Below are 26,137 nucleotides of genomic sequence, written 5' to 3'. Positions count from 1 at the left end.
TAGCAGTATCAGAAGAGTGAACACATCTTGGTTCTGATGACCCAGCAGGCAGAGCTTCTAGATCTCTTCAGGTGCCATGGGCTGCATGCATGAGAATGCAGCACACTAGGTGAGCTCCTGCTGTCCATCTTCTGGTTTAAATTCAAGTGAAAAGCTTGAAGAGCTACAAGAGTGGAGAATACTTAATGTGAAAAAGAGGATAACTGAGGGAGGGATTAATTTGCAAAGTGACCCCCTGATCTAAGCCAAAGCACCACTGTAGAGGCACAGTAACAGCCCAAGACATCTCCATTATCTGACAGAAATGACACAGAACTTGTCAAAACCAGAACTCTTCTGGAGTGACAGCTAGAGGCCATTGGGGAGATAATATGACCAGGATTATGTCACTTAAGAGCATATAGTTAGGTGGTTCTGCTGGATGATAGGTAAGATAAATTTTGCTGTATAGGTGTCTCTCCCTTGAAGAGAGACAAATCCTACACAATTAGCTATGTAATTTTTGTAGTCACATGAGATGAAGCCCATTCTTTGTCAGAAATTAAACTGCCTCAGTCAAAGAGAATTTCTTCAACAGCAGAAATAACCATAGGAGACTTTAGGCAGTTATATATTCCCCAAAAAGTCATGCATAAGCATCTTCTGCTCCTGTGAATGCCTAGAGGCAGTGATACTGTCTCTAGGCTGAGTGCATAAGTGCTTATCTACTGCCCAAGGCCATCTAAGATTCAGAGGATAGGAACTCCCAGACCTGGGTCTCTTAAGGACCATGAACTCTGAGCACATGGTGAAATGCAAGGCAAGCTGGCACTCACAGCTGCTGCCATGCAAACCAATGCCAGAGGAAAACTTCCTTTTGTATCTGTTCCTGCATGTGTGCACGGAGCTTAGGGAGCATCCCACAATGGATGGGTTGCAAAATTCCTGGTTTAATGCTCTGTTTTCCTATCCATGAACCTCCATACACAAATTACTTGAGGATCATTATTGTGCCACTTGAAAATCTCTGCAGATAAGCAATGCTCCAGCATAAAGAAAAAGGAGGGAGGAGCATTGCTGAAGTTAGGGCATTACAGAGCATTGTGATTTTCTTCATGTCTTCTCCCCTTTGCTCAAGTTGTTAGATCAAGGACCAGCTTAAATGTAATGTGTTCACAATAAAAACCCAAACACACCCATATGTGCTGCCCCCAAACACACTGAAACAATGCCCATTTGGAAATGCTTTCCACAATAACATGCAAGGTACGTATCTTGCAAGATGCACAATTTAGACTAGGTCTGCAGTACTTTTAAACGACATTAAGGCTATTCCTGTCAGTAAGTACTTTCTATATTTCCTTCAAAAATGTTTCAAGAGATTGCCCACAGGCTTTGTTAGTACAAGAAACTTTATCTGTCAAAATGCTTTAAACTGACAGTTTGTTAACACAAATCCATTATATTCAAATCTTAAATAAAATAATATACTGTCTAACAAATAATTATAATAAAAAGATAACACTTGGTTAGATAAGAAAAGCCACACTCCTAGTGATTTTTACTCCTAAAGATATTGAGTAGTATCCAGTGAGATTCCCAGAAAGCCTCTGGCCTGGTAGCCAGCTCCAGAGCTATTAACAGGGAACAGAGGCATTGCAACAGTCTCTGTGAAGCCTTAAAAGCAGAGCCACAAAGAAAATCTGGAGAAGAGCATGAGGTTGAGTCAAGGCTTCTGGGAAGTATTCTGTGCTTTCTTTCACTCTTTGTTTCACTCTTCATCCAGCTGAAGAACATTTTTTTCCACATATATTTAAAATTGTGTGCAACTAATACCAAACGACAGATTATAACAAACTGTTTCTGCTAGGTGCAAATACTTGGTGAAGAGAGAGGATTTAAGTTAGTTCGGCAATAATTATTTTATTGACTTTTGGCAAAATATTAAGCTCCACTGCTTTCCTGAATGACCTTAAAAAAAAAACAAAACAATTGCAATACACTTCAGGCCAATATTAAGTTTCTATTTTGTACATAGGTATCAAATTTTGGTGAATTTTAAAAATATATGCTCTTTCCATGCTCCACCTGCTTGAATCAAGACCAAAGGGATCCTTTGTTAAGGAAATTTTGCTTCCAAAATTTCAAAAATTAGGATTTTACTGTTGATTTTTAGAGAGATTCTAAGACATGCATTGTTGATTTGCCAGCAGTTATTTCAGTAGTCCTAACTAGTAATCAAAATCGTTGAAATTATGGGCTTTCTAGACATGTTTTTAATGATAAGATGTAGTTATTGCCAAGTAATGAAGCGTTGGTGAGTGTACAAACGTTGCTGGAGCCACAGCTGTATTTCTCACAGGATGCTTTTGTTTCATCACTCTCATTCCATCGCTGACAACTCCAAATGCCTGTTTGAGACAACTGCTGCTGCAATTCATCTGCTGTTCATTCGTAACTAATTTGTAAACCCCCAGCCCCTTTTCCTTCTGGTCTGTCTAAAAGACTTCCCAAGTGGACACACATAATTATACCTGGTGGTAAGGTAGGCAGGTTATGCCCCCTACAAGGTCTTTTAGTGCTTGAGAATTCAGTGTACACAGCCTATGCAGCAGATATGTCTTCATATTACTCTTGCAATTAGTGTTAATTTGACCAATTTGCAATTTACTGTTCCTTCAGTCTCTTCTCCCACTGTTGAAGCTTTCCTATCAAGGCTTCCTTTAAATTATATTGAAAGCAGGAGATAAAGGTTGTCTCCCTTTAGCTTTTAAACATACTAGTCCTTTGCAGAGCTGAAGAGGGAATAGCTGACCCAGGGGAGACTGGAAGAATACCCTGCCAAGTAAACCTTCTATGCAGGACAGAAGTAGACATAAAAACCACAATTCTGTACTCCAGGGCTACTCATTTCCCTCTTTTACTGAGAGCAATGTGACATTTGTCACGTCTCTCCTCCTTGAAGGAGTGTTTGTGTGTCGTGTACCTGGTTGCTAAGATGATCCAAGCAAACAAGCTCTCTCTAGGGAGAGCATAGCAGGACACTGATGTACTATGGAGGTGTTAGAAGTCAGGTGGGGTTGATTGTGTGTTCTTTCAAGTCCTGCTTTCAGAGCAGGAAAGGATTTTTTACCCACTGGAGTACTTGTCTAGAAGCCTTTGAAGTCCCATTGCTGGAGTTGTTTAGTCCCATTATATTGTATGTTTAGTAGAGATTATAAAGTGGAGAGGCAGGGCAAGAGAAAAGGCATAGCAAGGAGAAGAAGGATGAATTTCAAATGGTTCTTTGCCCCTGCAATTATTTGTTATAGACAAAAGTTCTTGTGGATGAGTTTTGCTGTTACTAAGTAGCTGAACAGGTTTGACAGATATCACCTAGAAGAGGATATTGAGTGCTCTAAGAGCTATCCAAATGAAATATCATCTCCATTCTGTGAAATTTCACTGCAGACTGAAGGATCACTCTTCTGTTGGAAGAGCTGTTGATTTTTTAGTTCTTTTATGGTTTTGTTTAAAGTGGTCATCTTGCACAAAACTGGGACATCAGTCCTGCTGGCTTTGTGGAAGCCACATTTATGCTAAAGGGAAGAGTAACTGCTTGTTGCTCTTAGTTTCAACTAAAGCCTTGAAGGTGGCAATTCAACTAATTCACATTTTTAAATATTGATATTGAATTGGGCTTGTTTCCAGTTTGGCACCTGTTTTTGTAGATACTTGAAAACTCTTTCTAAAAATATTTTAGGGATGTTTCCAGGGCTGGTGAACTGGCCCAGTCTGATGGGAGGACACTGGCCAGTTGACTTGCAGCAGAGCTGGCTTTTAGTACTGCTGCTGTCACTGGCTTGTTTGGAGGCTCTGGACAGTAATTTCATGATTTTGTGACTCCATTTTCTTGCCTCTAAACCAAGGGTGGTTATTTTTATTTCCTTTGTAAAATGCTTTGAGATTTGCTTTATACCACAGCCAACATTGCTAGTAGTAATCATATATATTGCTCTTTTAAAATCATAGGAAACTATCTGTGATTCTAATTTAGTCCCTGCAGTCAGTGGGGGTCCCTAAAATAATTCAGAATTAAGATGTGGGAGAGAGTGGCTGTTGTGCAGACATGCCCACACTCCGGAGACGCAGCTGCAGCTCCCGCAGGAATGTCCAAGCTCGCTCTGAGCTCTGGCCCTGCTGACAGGGTATCCCTGCTGGTGTGGAGCCCAGCATGAGCTGCTGGTGCACCCAAGGAGCTCAGTGGATGGATGCTGGGGTGATGAGCCCATGCTGAGCTCCGTCCTGCAGCACTGGCACTGCTGGGGCATCTCCCCCAGTTAATTTAAAGCTAACACAAGCTGTGGTGGGGCTGTGACTGCAGCATAAAAATGCACCCTACAGGAGACCACAGGCAGCCAGAGCTTCTGAGAAAGTGTCTTAGTTACACTTGCAACCAAGCACAGGCTGCTGGCATCATTTCAAATTAACCTTGCCTTTGGCTCATCATTCTTCATATCTGCAAATATAGCTCAGCTCTTGAAGGGAAGGGTTTGTTTTTCATCTTCACCTGTCATGAATGGTGTTCTAGACTAGATAATGCTTTTAAGAAAAAAAAAATTAAATGCCTCAATTTTCATTTTAGTTGCCATTTCATCCATACATAACTCTGCTCTACCTTCTTTCCCATTCAGAATGTGGAGGAAGCTTTAACATGGTGACAGTTCTGCTGAGAAGTAGGCACTGTCACTGTTTTGAGAGAGAAAGAGAAATTGAGGCAGTGGAAAATTTGTCTGCCATGGAAGACAAAGTGGGAGAAGGAATTGGTTCTATTTATTTATCTTTCCCTAGGGGAACCAGTGGTGTTGGGATCACATGGACTGTATCAGTAACTAAGAAATTCACAAACAGTTACATCCTAATCCATTTTTGTCAGGTCCCCTGTTTTTGTACACCTTGTACCAATGTTTATAAGAGAAATCATAAGCGCACTTTAAAATGACACAGCAAATTAATAATAAACAAAATAATTCAGTATTTTATGGAATGAGCTTCCTCTTAGGATGTCTCAGATAAATAAAACATCATTTAGAAGTGTCTCTGAATGATGGTATTGTAGGAAAGGCATCTCAAAAAATCAAGTAGTAATGATGACATCATTTTCTGGTTTATAATCTTCTTTAACATGTTTACAATATTTGGCTCCAAATTTAATTGCTTATGAGTAAAGTATACATAGAAAGGATCTGGCTTTTAAGTCTCATTAGCTGTGCTAAGTATCAATTCATTTGGCAAAATAATCTCCCAGAAAACAATTTTTGCCAGTTCAGTGCTCTTTGATGGCTGATTTCTCAAAGATCTATTCTGAGTATAGAAAGGAGCCACATGATTCATTCAGCTTGTGCATATCTATTTTATCTCTATAGAAGGATTATATATGGAGAGATAAAGGTTTGTTAAACAAAGTATCATTAATCACCCTGTCCGGAAATGTAGACTTTGCAGGAGCATGCTGTAATTTGCATCACTTTTGCTATGCCTTGTCACTGCTGCTGGAGAGAAATAACAAACCTGTATTTATGAAAAGGACAGGTTTAAGACGAAAATAATTCTATCCGAAAACTGTGAGAATGGTACAGAATCCTGTCGCCTGCACTCGATCAACGGCAGAACACTGTATTTGTAATAAATTCCTTTTGCTCTGGATGAGTTCTGCATTTTCAATGAGGTTAACTTGGCAACATTCTAGTTGATTTTAATAAAAATAGCTGCTTTGAGGACAGGGAGCTGAGGTTGCCAAATTTACAACTGCCTTGCACAATTACTCTTACACCTCCTTCAGGGCTACTTAGAACCAGTAAGCAAATTAAGTGTATCGATTGCAATTTTGTTGGACTAACCCTTTTTTCTTAAGGAATAAACTTGATTCCTTTCAGTATGTGTCTGCTCAGAGTGATCTCTTTTCTTTTCAGCCATAACACAAAGACAACATCATGGCTGGATCCACGACTTGCGAAAAAGGCTAAACCTCCAGAAGAGTGCAAAGAAAATGGTAGGTGATTAAGTTTTCCTTGCTGCTCAGAGGGGATTTTCCTTTGTGTGTGTGTGTCTCTTTCAGTTCTTACAAAAATCAGGCATTTGGGGGAATGATGAAAGGTGTTTAATTGCTGCTTTGGTTAGAAGCCATAAGTGATACCAGTTCTCAGTGTGCCATGTGTTTCTGCTTTTTATTCCCCTTTCTGATGCTATCCAAAGCTGAGGATCACAAGTGTGTTTTCTGCCTGTTGTGTGTGTGACTCCGGGACTGACCCTCTCCCTCATCTCCTACTGAGAACTTTGGTCTGCAGAACAGAATCCTTTTCAGATTCTGAGCTTTTAATCTACAGGCGATTCAATGCATAAGGGAAACTAGCAGCACCGTGGGAATATGAATATTGTTTGATTTGTATTTAAAGGTACAGTGCTATGCTATTTAATAGCCAATTTAAACAAAATAGTGTCTGATAAAACAGGGTGTGGGAGGGAGAAAAGAGATCAGTGTCTGTCAGAGTTCAAGGCTGGATTTGGGGGGGTACTACATTGCTAATGCCTTAAAATTTAAAAGCATACATACTGCTGAGGATGCTTAAAGGAGCTGTGGCTGTTTTGCAGGAGAGATTATTATATTGACAGATTCAGAGATTTGAAATAATACAGATCATACCAGTATAATTTCTGATTTTTATCTGGTAAAGTTTATCAGTATTTAAAGCATTTAATAAAGTCAAGGCTAGGATGTGTTGTAATCGATCTGTTTCTGATAAGGGTTTTTTTTCATTGTTTTATACTTCCATGTCAGATTAGTCAGTTAAGATGTTGTGATTTCTAAGTACTGCTACTTATTTTATTGTTGTGAGATACAGAGCATTAAATGCATGCATGCTACGTGCATTAATTCAAAGCATTTTGAAATATTTTAAATGTGTTCATAAGTTTTCATATACTGCATCTGATTTATTTTAAATTTTCCAAAACACATTCATTTGGTTAATGTGAATACTATTAACAGAAAGGAAGCTCAGGGCTGATTAAGAGGTCACTGAGGAGTTGCTGGCTGTATGAATTGCGGGGTCAGTGGTTTGGTAAAAAATGTTCCCGGGTTGGATTTTTTTGTAAATGGCTTTCTTTTGAAAGATTGCCGTACTCCAAAAATAGCTTCCTTATTTCAGCAGCATTTCTGACGTTCTCTTCTGACATCAGAAATTACATGTCTGAATGATTTTGTGATGCTTATTCTAGCACAGACAACACGAGCTCCCAGACTAAATTCTACAGTGATTACAATAGAGGTCTGATACTGAAACAAAACAAGGGCACAGGAGCTTTGCTTTCTAAATCTCTCACATTACTTATATCATTGCCTGCTCCTTAGATAATAATAATGCGAAAAGCAGGAAAAAATCTACCAATATCTGTGGAATAACATTGCACAGAGTTACTTGGAGTAAATATGTGCTGGTTTTTTGGCTTTTTTTCCGTTAACTGTTGTATACTGAGATCAGAACAGCACTGACATGTTAAAAATACCCAAGTGTCTGAAACAATTTAAAATTAAGATCAGCGCATTAAAGAAAAAGCATTATTTTATAGTTATTTGACTACTGGATTACTGAATCACCATAGTGTGCTGGGTCATGTTGTTCTTTTAAGGTTGCTTAGCTCATTAATGCAAAGTACTTGGAGTGATGCATAAAAGACTTTAGGGAGAGATTTTCTATTCTTACAATGATTGTTCTTCCAACATCTTATCTTTTCTAAGGTTCTGTTTTTCAAAATTGTCATTTGTCTTTTTTTTTTTTTTTTTTAATCTAATACCTGCAGAGGAAAAAGTTCTTCAAAATCACTTATATGCCTTAAAATTACTGTACCTTGCCAGAGTAGTCCAACACAAGGAACTTTATTATAGCACACAGGGATTTGTAATTATTGTTAAAATTTAATCTAACTTCAATAATTAATTTCAGCTATGGCTTGGTAGATTTTTTTATGCCAAACATATTTTCTGTTACACTTTGTGATTTATTCTGGCATATTTTACTCAGAGAAACAAAATTTAAGAAAGACATCAGTGTTTAGATAGGAAATTATACCTACCTTGATGCTTTATCACTACATTCATAACTCTTGCTTTTCATTGACATTCATTTTGCCACATCTGAAACTTGTATTGATTCTCTGAGATACATTATGACTTCTTTATCATCTACCAGATTCTGCTATCAGGTTTTGATTGTGAATAACCCAAATTTTGTGTTCTCCTTTCAATGCAAATCCTGATAAATCTTCCTTCTTCTTTCTGCCACCAGCATGCAGTTTCCACACCAGGCAATGTCCAAGCAGAGCAGGATATCTGAGTCCTGATCTTCTGGGCCGGTGATATTGAGGGCCCCCTCTGCTGCAGGCATTTCCTCTCTTCCACTTTCTGCTCTTCAATGCTCCTTTGACAAATATGATTTCTTCATTATCTCTGGCTTCTGTGGCTGCAAATCCCAGAGCTTGCTCATTTCCTTTCGGAAAATCTGAATCAACCTTCCAGCACATCCCTCCTCTTAAAAAATTTTCACATGCTTTTGCCAAGAGATTGACAAGCTCTACCAAGTCAACCTTTCTTCACCTACATCCTGTGGACTCCTTCTGTTTTTCTTTAATGATACCTACTGCTCTAAATCCCTTTGTAGGTCAGGAGATTTTAAGTGATGATCTTCATTTCTGTCTCTCTGTTGTGGAATTTCTGTGTGAGTTTCAGCAAATTACTTTGACTTTTGCTCTGTCAGACCTACTTAGATGGCAGGACTTTGAAGCAAGAACCACCTCTTATGCTCTGTTTTTATGGTGCCAATCTGAGTTTCATAATAGCAATAAGCAGAAATAGCTGGCAGTTCTACAATAACAGTTGAATTTTTTACACTTTTCTGATTTCCTCCAGAAAATCTTAACCTTACTAGAAATATTTGCTTTTTTTCCTGCTGAAAACGTAAGTTAAATATTTTTTGTTGTCTGGATTTAAATACTACTTTTAATTTTTTTTTCACATCAAAATTAGTTTAACAATTTTTATGTGCAGAGTACTAGAGAAGTTACAGTTCTGCTCCCTTTGCATCTGTGAGCTGGATTCCCTCATTGCTAAACTTCCTGTAAAGTCATATAACATAGCAGATTCACAGGCTTTGCATGATTACAGGTATATTATGTGAGTGGTTTTCTAACTGAGTCTGTTCTTCAAGAGAGAATATGGGAAAGAATGATGAGTCCCATAAGACAGTAAAAATGCAGTCTAATACTGAAAGGCAGCTCAGCTGTAATGACATGAAATATCCCAGGTTTTAGAAAGTTCATTTTTTAATTAAGAAATGTAGCAATTAATATTTTCAAGTTCTTTAAGTCATTTTAGGGAACTTTTATTCTGGAGAAAAAATCAACAATTTCTTCTATATCCAGTTTGGGGATTAAACAGCTCTTGAAATTTCCTGGGATCAAATAGGTCAAGTTTGACATATTTCCTTTAAAAATTTCACTAATTTCATTACTAATCCATCCCATTCCATAGTCTCTATTACTCTTAACCCTCTCTTTCTTTTTATGTCAACCTCCTTTTCCCCATCCCCTACTTTTCAAATATGAGTAGGCCTACAACTATAAATAAAACTTTGATTTCACCTAGCATTCATCCATCATCTGTCTTTCCATCTCCTCTACACCCACCAACTTGACTGCAAAATATAGATATTTATGTAGGGTGAGCTGAGTTGCCTTTATACTTCATTGACTGCAAATGTCAGCTCTGCTTTGGCACTTAGAGGACACAGACACCAGATTCACCTGTGTGAGCCCTGCATGCAGACAGGCTGCTGCACTTCAGTGTTTTCATGTTGAACTGAAACTCAGCCCATCCCATTTTGTTGGGTTGTGTATTCCCCATTCCTGCAGTCCCAGGCAGTGCCTTTGATGCTCTCACTGCCCCACACAGCTCTCCAGAATTCATCATTGCTTACTTGATTCCTTACTATGCTGCAGTAACATGTACCAACCTTTCATATTGCTGTTTAATAGATGCATTTGGGCATAGGCATGATGGTTTTATGGGCAAAGCATTACTTCTTGATTCCCTCACACATATTTCTTGCTGGAAGCCATGTAGAGAACTTTTATCTCATATGGATACTGTTTGTGTTTTCTGATACCTGTTAATGGCAGCTTGTAGAGGGTTGCCATTAACCCGACAAATAGTTGCCATACTTTCCTACAAATAGTTTTTATTTTATTGTTTTTACTTAAAACTCCCTTTTGCAGATTATTAACCCCATTTTAAGTATTATTTAATCATGTAATGTAATGGAGCTGGCATTACTTGTAGTAATATTGATCACAATCATTTTTTTCTGTCATTTTTTGATATATTGAATATGGTTTTCTCTGCTTGCCTTTTCAATTTGCATTAATTAAACCATAACAAAATATTTTGAACCGCTATGACCTTTGGAAGGGCATTTCATGCTGGCAACACCATCTGGGCATTCATTGACCAAAACACTCTTCCATGCCAAACTCACAATAATGATAATAAAAATAAGAAAAGGGTCACCTCATTCCTGGGAGTTCAGAAGACACTTTTCTGGACAGCCTGGTTCCGTGACACAGCTTATTAGAGTAATTCTTCATCCTTGGATAAGTTTTCAGACAAAACTGCTGTCCACATATGCATAGCTTGGCTGGCTGTGCCCTGGGCAGCATTCTGGTATCTCTCTGGGGGGAGGTCTTGCATAGAGTGAAGCTTCCTTGGAGGACACTTATCAGTGGAAGAGATAAGTCCTTTGAGCTGTAATGGACTACTGAGTATTACTTTGCCTTCAGAACCATTAGAGTTTCTCACAGTATCAGCCACACAAATCCCTGCAGAGTGCTAACAGTGATCTTAAATAGAGCTGGTAATTGCAAGGACAAGAAGGAGTAAAAGTAGAGAAAAAAATTCTGTTTTCCTTGATTATTTAGTGAGCATTTGGCTCTCTCATACTCACTGCTCCCACTGCTCACCCAGATAGTGCATTTGAATGGGGAGATGCCAAGGACCCAGAGGCACACAGCCTGCAAGGATCCCTGTCTTTGGAGGTAGTGGCAACCCATAGTAACTCTTCCAGCACTCTGAGGATTTTAGGGGTTGGGGTTGCTAAATGCAGGTCAAGGAAGCTACTGTCTTGTCCCATGGTCTTTTGTGAAGAAAACCACAGGCTTTCATTCTAATTGCTTCATGGTGATATGAAAACAAATCACTTCCAATTTCTGAGTTTTATGAAAGAGGATTATATAAACACATCTTTCATGTGCCTGTAAAGATTATTTGCTTGTAAAGTGAACTGAGATTCACAGCTGAAAAGGTTCATAGAGATATGAAATATTATTTTTGCTAATGGCCCTTTATGTGTAAAGTATTATAGCATGTATAACAACTGCCCCCTGTAAGGAACACAGCATGCTCATCAGTGGTGCAAGATACAGTGAATTATGCATTTTCTAACAGCAATAAAATTTTACTATTATTTTGTAAGACTTTTTAAAATTTTAATTTACTTTCAGAATAAAAATAGACACATTCACCAGTGACATACCCCCAAACAGAACCAGCACACTGGAGCTAAAATGATAATACAGTTTAAACTGCACTGTTACTGGAAGGTCGTCCAAGGCTACAGGACCACTACAGAATGGCTGTGGTAGCTTGGATTCCTGCTGGAGCTGCTGAAGCTACTTACATCCAGTTTCTGAGAGCATCTCTTTTTCATTTTCTTGCCAAGTTAAATGGCTAAGCTTAAGTAGTTTTCAGATAGAATGTGTAATGAAATTTAGAAAGGCAGGGAGAGAGATTTTGTGAATTCGTAGGGAGAAACAGGACCAGAGTTTTAACAATTCACATCTTTAATGAGCTGTAAATTGGATTCCACTCACCACTGAAGCAAGTAGCAAAATTCTCATTGACAGCCGAGGTTGGTTTTTGCCTCTAAAATGCAAACAACACATGGTATGAGAGTAGAGGTGACCTGAAACATTCCTACAAGGACTATTGAAAGAAGTGGTCCTGTTTTTTCACATTATGCAAAGATCAAGGCCTTGATGCCAGTAAAGAACAACAGGTTGAAATTCCTTCTGAAATATGCACCTTGTTTAATCATAGATAGAAACCAACGTACATGATTTTTAATCCTATTCTCTCCATAGCTTTAATCCTTCAGTCTCTGACTTCTAAATGACAATGCAGCATGATAGATTTAACAATGAGGGGCTTGTGAGATTATATTCATTACAATATGGCCAGCTACCTTTGGCTTTATTATTTCTCCTCCCTCTGATTTTCTGTGAAAGCTCTCATTTTTAACAGAGATCATTAATGAAAAAGGAATGTCAGTCTTCTCATTTTCAAAAATTATTCTTCATAATTCTCTCATTTTGTATTTCATCTAGAAAGTCAGCAATTTTATCAAATTTAGAAGCCAAAATTTGGTGTTCTTTGATGGAAATCTTGACTTGTTGCAAAGTGGTTGGCTATTTTCTGGCAATCATTTTGGAGTCCATTGCTGCCAAATAAGAAATACAATGACTTGCTAAAATCCCTAGTAATGCTTGTTATTTTGCAGATAGTTTTAAAGGTAGAGTATTTGTCATCAATTCCAAACATTCCTTGGCTGGCTCTTTGCTTACAATGCATTACAATTGAGGAGAAGATGCATCCAAACTGAAGATGTATCCAAACCTTTCTGTTCCATTAGCAGTTGAGCTTCACAAATATGCAGCTACCTCAGGGTTTTGTCTTTCTATTAAGTGAATTCCTTGTATTTATTATTTCCTTTTTTTTTTTTTTTTTTTTTATTCCAGTATACTTTAAAAAAGGTCTCAGTTATTTTCCTTTTGTGACACCTGGTCTTTGATTCCAGCCTAAAATCCTCAAAGTGAGTGCTGGAGTCCCTGTTAAATAGAACTGGGAAATCCTGTCTGAGCACAGATATCCTGTATTTAAGATTTGACAGATAATGCAGCACTTTAAAAAGCCTCTGTCTTTCATGACTAATACCCTCAAAGACCCACTGGCAGATAATCACTGTTTGTGGGACAGGGGAAAAAAACGTGGTAGCATTTCAAGTTTTTTGAGAAGTGTATCTGCCTGAGTGGGAGGAAGGCACAAGCACTTAGTGTGTGGATGGTAGATATTGCAGGGCTGTCGAGAAGGGAGGAACTGCATTTGAAGAATTCATAGTAGAAGGCTTTGGAATAGAATAAGTGGCTAAATAAGGTGGAAAGTATAAAAAGCAGACATGTGGAGAATGTGTTGCTGGCTATATAAAAACACATTTGGATTTGTGATGTCTTTAAGCATTAGAATTATTTCAGTATAGAAACGTGTAAAGGGAAAAGTATCTCTGGATATGAGGAAATCCTGAAAGCTGGTAAAAGGACTGATAAGGCAAACAGGCAGGATTTTGGAATTCTGACAAGAAATGTTAGAATTTGTTTCCCTTAAACATCAAACCTTTATATGTAATTACATTCTACAGAATACAGTCTAATGTTTCATCAAAATAATAATTTCTGATTACACATTCTGGTGAAACATTGAATCTTTTTATCTATGCAACTGTAAAAATTAAAAGGCCATAGAAATGCAGAATGATTCCAGATGAATGTAGTCACTTGCTCTAAACACAAATGAGCCTTACTTACATATCAATATGTGCATATTTCTGTAGACATGCAGGCCAGGTTCTGGTGACTCCTGAGGTTGCTCAGGGATCTTCCCACACAAATGTGAAGCACCCAGCTCTTCTGTTGGATCCTCTTCCTTCTGGTGCATGAATGAGGGGAAAAGATTCATGTGAGGGGGGAAAAGTCATATCTTACTATGAAAACTATTAAGAATAGCTCAAACTAGCCATTTTGTCTGAGAAATTATCTAGTCTAGATAACATCTCACTACTGATAACCTACATCTTTCCTATACTGACACTGCAGTGATAACATTGCTCTGCTTCACTGTGGAGCTAACAGAAACTACAACTTCTTTTGTCTGTGTACTTAAATGTACTGGACATTGGACTTTGTTTCTGTGTACTTTGCTCAAGTAGACTAAAAAATTTGTGAAATTTTTAAATTATAGAAATTTTTATTTAATCTTTCAACTCTGACACCAGCATGAAAGACATGAATTGCTCTGTCTAAAAGTTTTGTTGCTTTGGAAGGAGGGAGCAAAGGTTAAAGGAGAGTTGGATTTATATTTTTAAAATACTTTTTCCTCTTTCAATCCCAGCTGCATTTCTCTTATCTATTTTCTTTCAAGTAGTCTGTGAGTTTTCCTTTTTACAAGAAAAGTCCTTGACTAGAGAATTTAAAGTTGTAGTTTACCTTCTCTATAACAGAATATTTACTGGAGGGAGCAAATTCTTACATTTTTCATTCCTTTAACAAAAATTCGGCCATTCTGTTTTTCCAATGGCAGAAATAGAAACATTTGATCCACATCTGAAATTCCTGTTCCTTCTATTCAAAAAAGTGTCTGGAATAAGTGTATATCACTTTCATAATTAAGCAATTCAATACTTCAGCATTCATTGTGCTCATGTGCAGCTACTGAATCTGAAAGTGTCTGCCACTGCTCTCACAGGATGGGCCTCATGCTTTCCATACTGTGGCTTTTGCCTGACCATCATTTTATCTTCCAAATGGGTAATTTTTTAGAAATTTTCACCCTTGGACAAAGGGTGGACAAAGTCAGCTATTTTGGGACTGTCATTTTTTTATGCTCAGACATTCATATTTTAAGGGTTTCAGACTAGAGGAATCATTCAATTTCTTTTAGCTGTGGAAGTGAGAAAGGACTGCCCTCATTGGTGGTTTGGGGGGCAGATGTTTTTTAGACTTATCAGTCTCATCATTCAGAAAGTATAATGGGGACCATTAGGCTGTTGCCAGTTGTAGCTCCATTAATATTCATTTAAACTTGCCATTTTTTTCTGGTGGTCCACTTTGTTAGAAAATACAGATACTTTCATATTTTCCACCCTTCAGTTCTCTATGGTCACTTTCTGTGCCATGCTATTTCTGCTTGGGCCTTTTGTCCCTGTCACTGTTTGACTTACTTGGTCTCTTCATAACTGAAGAAAACACCAGTATTTGCAAGTTCTGCATTAATATACAAGATCATAAAATGTTGCTCTGATGAGTAGTGAAAAATGATATGGAAAGACCTTAGAGTGTGTGTGTCTTGCAAACTATTAAACACATGACAGATAATGCCTGTTCACAACACAGGTGAGTTTCAAAATTCTTTGAACTTTCTGAATTTAGTCCCCTTCCTGCCTCTTTTTTTTTCAAATTTCTTGGAGGATTTTATAATCGTCAGTTTTGTCTCACCATCTTTTTGTTCTCATACATCCCTACACTGTCTGGTCTCATACTGTCATATTTAACATCTCCTGAGTAGTTTAGATTATTCATTAAATGTGGGCGGTAATTTTTGAAACGTTAAATTGTAGTTTTGGACTTCTGTTGGTCTAGTGAAAAGATCATGGCAAGTATAACAGTATTGCTTGCTATAATGATTGCTAGAATTTGCACAACAGTTTTTGTTTTTAAGATTCCTGATTGTTACTAGAAGATATTTATTAATATATAAACTTCTATAAATAAATTGAACAGGTAATGCTGGATAGAAAAATATAGTCTTAGATCTATTTCAGTAAATGGAATTTCATTAAAATTTCATTATGTCTGGCTTAAATTCCATATTGTTTCAATAACTGAATCTAACACATGGTTTTAAAAGTAGAATTTGGTCTAGCAAGGAGTAAAAGCAGATAATCATTCCCCTCTAATATTAATCCTGCAAGAAATACAGTTCTGAGGTTAAGGAACATTGCCTTAGTAAAGAACTGAAGAATTTTTTCTAGCTGCACTATCACTAGGTAGGCAAAAGCAGAATTAGAAAAAATTGTTATGGATTAGGAACATTAATAAACATACTTTAGTCTTAAGCACAAGTAAGATTATAAGTGACACTACTAGAAGAAAAGAAGGCAGATCATCCTGCCATTATTATTTTTTTAGATTAATTTTGAAACAGCCTTACTGATTTATTTTTTGTTTAGAGAAGCCCAAACAAACTCTCAGTTAGTGAAAGGTGATAGGGGACTTCTTCAAAATTCACTGAATGGCTTCTGTTGAAAAGCGTTGGATTAGGTGGAAAGATAATACATCTGTAAGAAGGAGGATTTTCCTTTTTCTCAGTGTAAGCTTCCTTCATTGATTGACTTGAAGGGTTCCCTATTCAGATGAGGAGTGTGCTTTTTGAGATTTTGTTTATGCAACACCAAATATTGTAATTATGTCCTCATGAATATTCTTTCCAGAGAGAACAATGTGCATCCTCGTGGCAGTGAAATCCCCATTTAAAATGTGTGTGCCAGCTGTGGTTATTCTGGATTGTTTATGCCTTTGTGATGCACTTTCCTTCTCTCACTTCTAATTGTTTTTGAATGACTGTGGCAGCGGTCACTGACAATTAATGACTGATGGGCAAATTGCATGAGTCCTGCCTTTGTTCCCATGATTACTGGTACACTCTCAAAACTAAAATTAACACCACCCTCACCCCCCACATTTCTCTGCCAGCCATCATCTCTGAGTTACTGATCTGCTAATGTTTCCTTCACTTGAGGTTCAGAAAATGTAATAAATTTTCTCTCTTTGGAATAATTTCTAGTAATGACCTGATTGATAGACAACCCAGCTAGAATATTTAGTGTGCTAGGGTATTTCTTGTTGCATAGTTCTTAATCTGAGAAAGAAACATAATGGCAGATTCTTATTCCTTTTCTGGGTTAGTAAATGAGCCTCATTATTGCCACAGTAGTTAAGCTAGGCATTGTTGTTAGAATAGTGAAGGCTTTGAAAAATCAATAAGAAAACCTTTTAAATGTTTGTCTTGTGGAAAGGTGGAGCTGATATTTATATAATGTCCTTCTTTGCAAAATAAAGCCTGTGTCCCCAGGAAGGTTAATTGTGCTTTATGTTCCTGTTGCATGTACAGTGTTACACAGGGGTAGTGAATTTGCACAAACTGGAGAGTGCATTTGCTGTTGTTGGTGTGCTTCATTCAATATTTATACTTTGGGCAGTATTGAGGGCATGCTCATCTCATCCTCTTGACCTGATCTAGCTGTTTCTACCATTCTAATCACCATAACTTCTGAGCTGCAGGTTCTGTGTTTTGCTACCTTGCTCTCCTTATGTACACAGATCTCCCACTGATGTTGCTGTAGGGAGCTCTATAAGATAAGAGGAATATTGATATTCATTAGTATCATATGCAGCTGAGAGGAGATTTTGAACTGGGAATATTGCCCTTCAGCTTTTGCTGTTGTACATTGCCTTTCACATGACTGAGTGCCCATCAGCTGAGACGTCATAGAGACTTGAATTTGAGGTTGAAATAATGCCACCATGGATTTGATCCTTCTGAGAACTGAGCCACAGCTTTTTATTTTTCAAACATTATGTGTAGCCAAATTCTATTTCAGCTTTGCATATATTCATACACGCAGATTTTGCAACACCAAGCAAAGCAAGATAAGCTTTAAAGTGGTTGAAAGAATTTTGGATTTCTGCTTGGAATTTCTCCTTCTGTGTAATGTATTTCCAACACTGTAAGTCTTTGAGTTTAATGCCAGAGATATATTTTCTCCAGTAACTTTAAACATTGCCTTTGGGAATTGCTCATCAAAGGAGTTAAACTAAAAGGATGACTGTGATCAGGTGTTCCTAGGCTGCTTAGTTCATACAATGGGGATTTTTGTCATGCTCTGATGAAAGTCCCTGATGAGAGATGAGAAATATCTTGCTACCATTAAAATTAAAATAATGTGTGGCTACCTCAGCTTGAATTTTTTAGAATGTTGTTTTCATATTGGGCTTTAACATTGTTTTAAGTTGCATTTTTTTTTGGTAAAGTGTTTCAATATAATTTTTTTTTGAAGATACAGGAAATCAACTCCCTCAAACCTTCAGCACCAGAATAATGCACTAGGGTTGTCTAAAAACTCTATACATTGCAGGTCTTTCAAGCTTATTCAATGTTGGTATTTTTCATGAACTGTGGTCAGCACTGGGAAAGTATAATCCTACAAAAGGTTCTACTAAATATATGGATTACAAGCTGTAGAAGTCTTTTTGGTCTAAATTTATGTGTGATATCTGACCAGAAAAACTTGATACACTCATTTCTTGAAAGCAATTTTTTATTCCTGGATAAGTTAAACATAGTTTTCTTTCTATTTTAGTAACTGTTTAAGTTGTTTGAAAAAATAATACATTATTAAGTGAATTAGGGCTATTTGTTAGATTTAGCATGTTAGATTTAGAAACAGAATTCTGGAGTCCTTTATTGTGATTCTGTAGCTGAAGTAAAGTTGAATCTTACGTAGAATAAATTCCTACTTTACACATAGTGAGGACAACATAGTAAGTGCACAAAATCTGTTTTACTGGCTCAGAATAGCTCTCTGTCTAACATGGATCCTGTCTCTAAGTACTGCTTGGAGCAAATGGTTGAGAAAAGGCTACAAGAAACAAAGCAGACAAAAGCCCCCTCTTGCACCTTCCTACCTTTTATCTCTTACTGTATTACAGAATCTCTGAGCTGGTGATGGTCTCAGGATCACTGTGCTCTGTCCTTTATAAATGTGTCTAATTCCTTTTTAAACTTTTCCACCTTCTGGGAAAGGTTTCATATGTCATTATCATATTCCTTTATGTGATATTTCTCCAGCAGGAGAGCCCTAGCACAAAATCTCACATTGGCAAATGAGGTCTTCCAAATCTCTGACAGCATTAACTATCTCCTCCTGCACCTCTGCAGGTTTTGCTACCTGTTTTTTGGTTGAATGACCAGAACTACACATAGTACTCAGGGTGTAATTGCACTATTGATGGCATAATGCTGTTTCCTGGTTTAGCTTCAGTTCCCTTCTTGACATTGCTGACATTATGTTTGCTTTTTGACTCCCCATGGGCTTAAGCTGATGTGTTGAAGATCTCTTCTCTGAGTGTTAATATTCACTTTAGAGCCCATCATTATGTATGTGTGTATGCACAGTTAGCATTTTTATTTCACTTTCTGCATTTCTTTGCATTTATGGAGATAAAATTAATCATCCATTTTAACATTCAGTGTTATGAGATTGTTCTTCAGGTTCTCACAAGCCGTTTTAATTTGATTATCTGGAATAAGCTTTCTGAGTCTTTCACCAATATCTCAGAATCAGGAAAGTGACTTCAGAATGAGAGGATCCTGAGAAAGAACTTATGACAATTTTTATTTACCTTCTTTATGTTTGATCCCTTAAGATGATTATTTGCATTATTTTATTCACCAGTAAAATGGACTAAATCTGTGTTAAAAGAGCCAGAAAGAGAGTTAATACAATCATCTTGTTTCTGAAACGGAGGCTTTAGGAATGCATGGTAACAGCAGCTCCATTTAATTAGCTGAATTTAATTACTCCACAGAAATGAAACCAGCTGGCCCAACTTAGTGATGGAAAAGTGGGGTATTGAAATCCAGAGCTGGACAGCAGGGACTCTTTGTATCTGTAGACACGTCCAAAGAGTGCCTCACCTCACCCTCAGCTTTTATGCTAAATAAGATGGATTTTCCTCCTGACACCCCGGCCTAGCGAGGTGGATCTGAAGGGAATCAGCGGGGATCGACCCTGGGTGAGAATGACATGGAGCTCTTTGAAGTACATGAGATGATTTTCACTTCAGTCTTGGCACACTCTAGGAAAAGCCTTCCCCTTTAAAGATCCTGAGGCAACTAGTTTGGGGGATTGACAGAGAAATTTATTTAGTGTGGGATCTCCAGCAAAACTGGTCTGACAAAGCAGCAGGAGCAGGCATTACCTTCCTTTTCTTCTGCAAGACACTTTAAGCCTTTTACACTTGTCCTTTATTCCATTCTTGTGTGACTCCATTGATGCTGTGCTGCTGAAGAGCTCTGTAAGAGGTGAACAGCAGCCAGATTTGCTGGGGAATAGGCTTCTGGCTTCACTTTGTTGCTTTGAGAATGTTTTCTAGAATGTACTAGGTGTTTTGTTAAAGGAAATACAGTTATGCTCGGATAGAGCCTTGGAGTCAGGACCGTGTTCAATTAAAAACTGCAGGTAGAAGGGGAAATTTTGTAATATATATATATATATATATATATATACACACAAACAATTTTTAGTTTTAAAAATAATTTTCCCTGGTATTATCAGTTCATCTAAAGACTTGGAAAAACTTGAATGGAAGATTAAAAATGTGGGGCTAAGTTTAAATTTACTTCATCCAAATTTGAAATATGACACATCAATACTGTAGAATCATTAAAAATGTTACACTGTTTTTCAAGATTAATCATCTTAAGAGCTTCATGAAATAAAACTAGTAGCTTTAGAAGATTTTGCTACTGTGTTATATCTACTAAGTACCCTTAAATGGCACAGAGAATTGGAAAAAAAGAGAACTTTGAATTAAGGGAACTTTCTGACAAATAATGCTAATGTTTAATTGCAATTTGGTGACCCAGTAGCTGCGTTATTTTGGCTTATTAAGAGTATGTAATTACTCAGAAATTCACATTCATTTGTGATATATCAGCATCACAGTTTAGTGAGACTCTCCTATAGCTTGGTAAGCTGCAGGACACTGCATCTGGGAGTTTCTGAATAATTTATCTGAAGTAACGAGTATCATCATGTGATGCTGTATCAAAGCAACTGCTCGAGTGAAAGCCAGCTGGGTACAGCCGTTGTATATCAAATAGCTGCTTGAGTTGTCTCTCTGGAAAAATTAGAGAACATAATGAGCAAAATTAGAAAACCTGGGGAGCAGCCTCCATGGATACCTATTAGCAAGAAGTAATTTAATTAGTGTGAAATCTGTGAAAGTTCATTATTTACAAAGCTTTGTAGTGTTATAAGAGAAATACATGTCTACATACACACATCTATTAATGCAGCATGGACATAAAAATATATAAAGTATGAGATGAGTGCTTATTCTTCTGTATCAGCCTTATGAAACACTAATAGAATATTGGCTCAAAATCTAAGGACCCATTTTGTCCCTAACAGAAACTTTTGGGTTGTTTCCCAAAAGGCTTTATACAGTCTCACTAAAAGTAAATGCTTCAAACACAAGATCCAGGAGAGGCTGACAAAAGAGATTTGCTAAGGAGAGATGCACAGCTCTATTAAGTATTAGATTGATGTTTTCATGAGGCAGGTCTATTGAGAGGGGTCAATTTGTGCCCACTGCCTGATGCTGACTAGAAATAGAGAAACATGATGTGCAGAACTGACTAAGAGAGGAACAGACCTGCTGAATTTTCAGCAGAGTCAACGGATGATGCAGCTGCTCTGCATCTCTCAGGATCAAGCCCCATTCTAAACATTATAACTGCTCTTACTAACTTGTCTCCTGGTCTCCTAGCAAATCCAAGATCAGAGTGGTTTAACAGTGAAGTCATTTATAACACCTTTTGGATCCACAGTTTAAATCACAAAACCAATTTGAGGATGGATTTGTGTCAATGGCTTTTGTAGCTCTGGCTAATTGTTTTTTCTGGGAGACATGGGAGAAATACTGCTTCATAAGGTTGTCATTAGCCTGGGAAAAAAGAGGCCATTGATTAGAGGCATGAATAGAATGGCTTGTAAGCCAAATTGCCAGTTGGGGATTCCCGAATGGCCAAGGGCACAGCCTGTCTGATCTTAGCAAAACTCTGCATTGCAGTGGGGAACTCTAAAGGATGCATTATTTTGTGATGTTGACCTTAAATCAAGTCTTTTTTGGAGGAAATAAACCAAAAGGCTTTTGTTTTCAATAACAGATTTGTAATAGACTAATTCAAATGTGATCCAACACCAGAAAAAATCCTATAGCAATTCAAAGTGACAGACATTTTTTTAATATAAATTTAGGCACATATCTGCAGTACATATAAGCAAGAAAAGGATCCTTCTATAGTACATGAAATGTGAATATTGCATCATTATTACACAGGAATTCGAAAGGGGAGGACAGCATAATAATTCTCATACATATACTAACATAAAGCAATGACACTCTTAAATTGTAAAAATAGAAAAATATGTACATTTCGACAGTACTTTTGTTTCTTTTCATTGAAAGACACTTTATAAAAATATTCTTTTCAAATGATACTGCCATTTGAAAGACGTTAATAATGACAAAGTGGAATCCTTAGGTATCCAAAGACCTACTGATACTGTGTTAAAATTCAGTTTGCTAAAACATCATACTAACATTAAATGTGTATTGGAACATTCTTATGACTTATTGAATTTTGCTAGCTAATATCTTTCTAAAGGAATAAAAACTAGTAAATTCCCTAACCTTAATGTGACGTGGTCCATTCCACATATATGAACAGAAGTGTGCATCATCAGTACATCAGCTTGTTTACAGTGTAATTATGAAAAGTAAAATTAAAAGCAAATCAATTCATAAAAGCAATTTACAATATTTACAGGGTGAATTAAGCATTTTACTATTTTCTTTCTTTTTGTCATAAAGGGAAACTGGGTCAAAATGGAAGGGACAAAACCAGTCTCTTACAAGGTCTAATTTGACCTGCAGGTTTTGGGCCATTACAGGAACACAGGTACTTGTAGTGAAGTCCACACTATTGTGATTTCTAGAATGTCATCTTTTTAATGATTCTAGTTAAATTGCTAAATCCATTATGAGCAAACAGAGCTTTCATTTAGCCTTGTGAATCTCATCCATTAGCCTTTTAAGAGAACTTACATCACCTAGCCATCAGTAGCACATTGTGGCATCCAAACCTTCCCTGAAATCTTAAAATTCATTTGTCAAATTACCAGTTAGCATAGATGGACAAAGCTCAATGTCACATCTTGAAGAAATACTTCTTACTGGAGCTTTAAGCACACTGTCCCAAGAACCACAAAGTATCCTGCCAACTTCCCTTTTGTGGAAGAAGAGGCTGGTAAGTGGTTCTGCAACACCTCTGTTAGAGCTCACTGTCTATTCTGCAGGGAACTGCTGTAGTGGTTGCTGTTTGAGGAGCTTTTACCTGCATTCTTCCTGAATCCCACCATTGGCACTGTTCTGTACAACTTCTTTTGCCAGTAATTGGATTCTGAATATTCTCTGATTTCCATTCCGTCCCCTGGAAAGTCAAGGCAAAACAAAGATACAACATAGTCTACTGCCTATTGGAATTATTAGTGTTAAATGCTCTATCACCACTGGGCTGAAAATTGAGTTGTTTATTATCAATTTGAATGCCATTCTGGAGTTCCACTACAGTTAGCCCTGCACTACTTTCATTACAAAATCAATTTCCTGGAGATGCCTATCTCCATTGGTTTAATATATACCACATTGAAAGCTGGCATAGAGGAGCTGGTGCGCTTCCAAGGTAGAAGTATTGACTGCTGAAGAGGAGATGTAGTTAGAATAGGAAAAAGCAATAGATTTCCCATGTTTCAGACTGGCTGATGCTCTCTAAGCCTGAAGGACACATCTTAGTGATTTTTTTTACTTAAAAGTTCCTATTCCCACTTCAGCTGTGTGGGGAACTGCTCCCATTCTGTCCTGCCTTTCAAGAAGTACCTCCTGATTAATCCCAGCTGTCCTTTTCCTCTTACCTCTCAGCTGTCCTTCAGTGAGTATTTTCCCAGGGATGTTGTCCTAGATTGACTGGATGATGCTTTTATCCCAAATCATCTTGTTCTGTTTATGCTGAATAATAAGTTTTGCACCTCTAAGACTTGTTCTAGAGAGTGAAGGGGGGAGAGAAGAAGCTGCAGTTTGTTTTCAGACATGGCACTCACTCCTCCAGATTCCTGTTCCTGACTCTGTTGTCTGTGGATGGACAGACAGCGTGACAGAGCTCTTCTTTGGTTTTAGTTAGTTTAGCTAGCTGAGGCAAAGAAGTTCCCTGGACTGTCGGGAGGTTTTTTTCCCTTTTCTTTGGAGCTGTTTAAACCTCCTCTGGCCTGAACACCCAGAGGAGCACAGGCAGCTCCACCTGAGGCCCACCGGGCCGGGCCTGGGCCGCGACATTTCCAGCACTGCAGGGACTGATCAGAGACTGAGTGAGCTGAGCTGCAACCTGGGTAGGGGACTTTCTGAGTTTGTCATCTCTTTGGAGCATCAAGGGGTTTTATTGTTTAATATTGTTTAGGTTTTCTTGTTTAATAAACAGGTTTTTTCCCACCTTTCTCCAAGGGATATTTTCTCCCAGACCAATTGTGGGGAGGAGCCAATAGAATCTGCTTTCCTAGAGGAGCCCCTTTGGGAGTTCTCTCCCAAATTTACCCTGAACCAGGACAGATGTACTCTAGACTCTAGCTTCAGGAACCTCCACTCTTCCCACACCAAGACCGTGGAGGGCCAGAGCTCCTTCTAGGATCAGAGATGGGGGCTGCCTGCCCCTGAGGGACCCCTGTTTTCCTGGGGAGCCCTATCCCTGCAGAAGGGAGCTGCTGTGCCCAGCTCTGAGCAGCCAGCTCTCAGCTGCCAGCTGAGCACAGCAGGCTCAGCCGCCCTGTGCTCAAAAGCAGGTCACCTGTATCCTGCACATTTCAGACTGGGAAATCCCCACAGCAACAGGGAATGTAACATTTATTCAATGTGGAGAAGTTTATAGCTGCCTTTGCTTATGCTCTGCCAATGTCACTGCAATCACAAGGTTACAGGAACAACAAGGATACTACATCATGCTATTAATATGTCTGGTTTGGGGCTTTTTTAAGAGGATTTTGCAGCTTTAACAGTTTTATGTGCCTACAGATACTCTTAGTCATGGATTTATTAGGATATTTTTTCTCTTCAAGTATTATTAGATATATCTTCAGAAACAGGGTTTAAACCTGTCTTTTTTGAGATAATTTAATGTGTAGAAAAAGCCCAACTTTTCTTCCTTTAGGCTACAGGGCTACTTCAACTCTTAAACTGTTTATCATCCTCATAACCTTTCTTTACCTCATTTCTATTCATCCAATTTCCTTTCCCATCTCTCTTCCCCTCCTTACCCTTTAAGTGATCTTAGCAGATGCTGAAGATGTCAGGCTGATAGCTCTGCAGATACAGACTCTTTATCAGACTTTAAAGGTGTTGTTAATTCAGGAGTAAGCAATGTCAGTCCTGTATCACAGATTATCTGTCATGGACTTAACCCAGGCCCCTGTTTAGAGAAGGAAAATCTATACACCATGGTCTTTATCTTCTTCAGTGGTGACTGCTGAAATATTTGCAGATTGACCACTGATGATGAATTATTGTGTAACAGATGTATGCTACTCTGCATTGTGGCATTGTGTCAGAAGCTCCATGTTTGATGGCATTTGGGCTATTAACCAATTATAATCATGGTTATTTAGTATTTGCACCATATAATGCCCCAGATAACCCACTATAAATGAATCACTGAAAGCACACAACTGAAAGCCACAAGTGCTGAGCTAATTAGAAAAAAAACAGACAGAATGAAAAAGGAAGGAAACAGTGGTTTTTTAATATATAACTTATTAAATTCTCCTCTAATCCCCTCTTTCTATAGCAGTTTAAGATTTACATATTTTCCTTTTGCTGTGTATCATAAACCAGGCCTATTTTCTCCTGCATTTTTTATTTTTAATTACTTCTGCCTATGTTTCTTAATCTTTATTTCGTAAATTCCCCTTTTCTGCTTGTGTGTCTTTTAATTAGGCATTTGCCCATCACCCCTTTTTCTGTGAATTTTCCAAACTCTAAGCCCCTATTTCTGTAGCCTGCCCTTGGGTTTCTGCAGGCAGGTGCCTCTGCCCAGGCAGAGAGCAGTGAGGTACAAGGAATTGCAGATGTCATTATTCTGCAATTATTTTGTGTGTATGTAAATTGGCATTTTTTTCTCTGTAATTATTTTTTTCCCCTAGATCCTGGTTGGGTTTTTTTCCTTATCAAGTTCCTCAGACAGAGAATATCTTCACTAGACAGGCAGCCATAAAATCCTTCTGTAGGGAAGGAGGCTGCATGTTTACAGTGCTGGGTATGCAGAGTAGATTTCCACTCAGTGGACTAAATTGAA

General features: G+C 37.9%; 1 protein-coding gene across 17 annotated transcripts in view; it reads left to right on the top strand.

Moving 5' to 3' along the window:
• The window catches only part of MAGI2 (membrane associated guanylate kinase, WW and PDZ domain containing 2), a 719,010-nt gene that overhangs the window by 487,639 nt on the left and 205,234 nt on the right, over window positions 1-26,137 (top strand). For all 17 annotated transcript variants that reach the window (XM_064702938.1, XM_064702931.1, XM_064702927.1 and 14 more), the window contains one exon: window positions 5,931-6,010. In XM_064702938.1, coding sequence (XP_064559008.1) covers window positions 5,931-6,010 — 80 coding nt within the window. The remainder of the gene's footprint in view (window positions 1-5,930; window positions 6,011-26,137) is intronic.

The sequence above is a fragment of the Zonotrichia leucophrys genome, chromosome 1A, assembly GCF_028769735.1.
Source record: "Zonotrichia leucophrys gambelii isolate GWCS_2022_RI chromosome 1A, RI_Zleu_2.0, whole genome shotgun sequence".
Classification (NCBI taxonomy): domain Eukaryota; kingdom Metazoa; phylum Chordata; class Aves; order Passeriformes; family Passerellidae; genus Zonotrichia; species Zonotrichia leucophrys.
The sequence above is the reverse complement of the archived record's forward strand: the minus strand, read 5'-3'. Positions and strand labels throughout refer to the sequence as shown.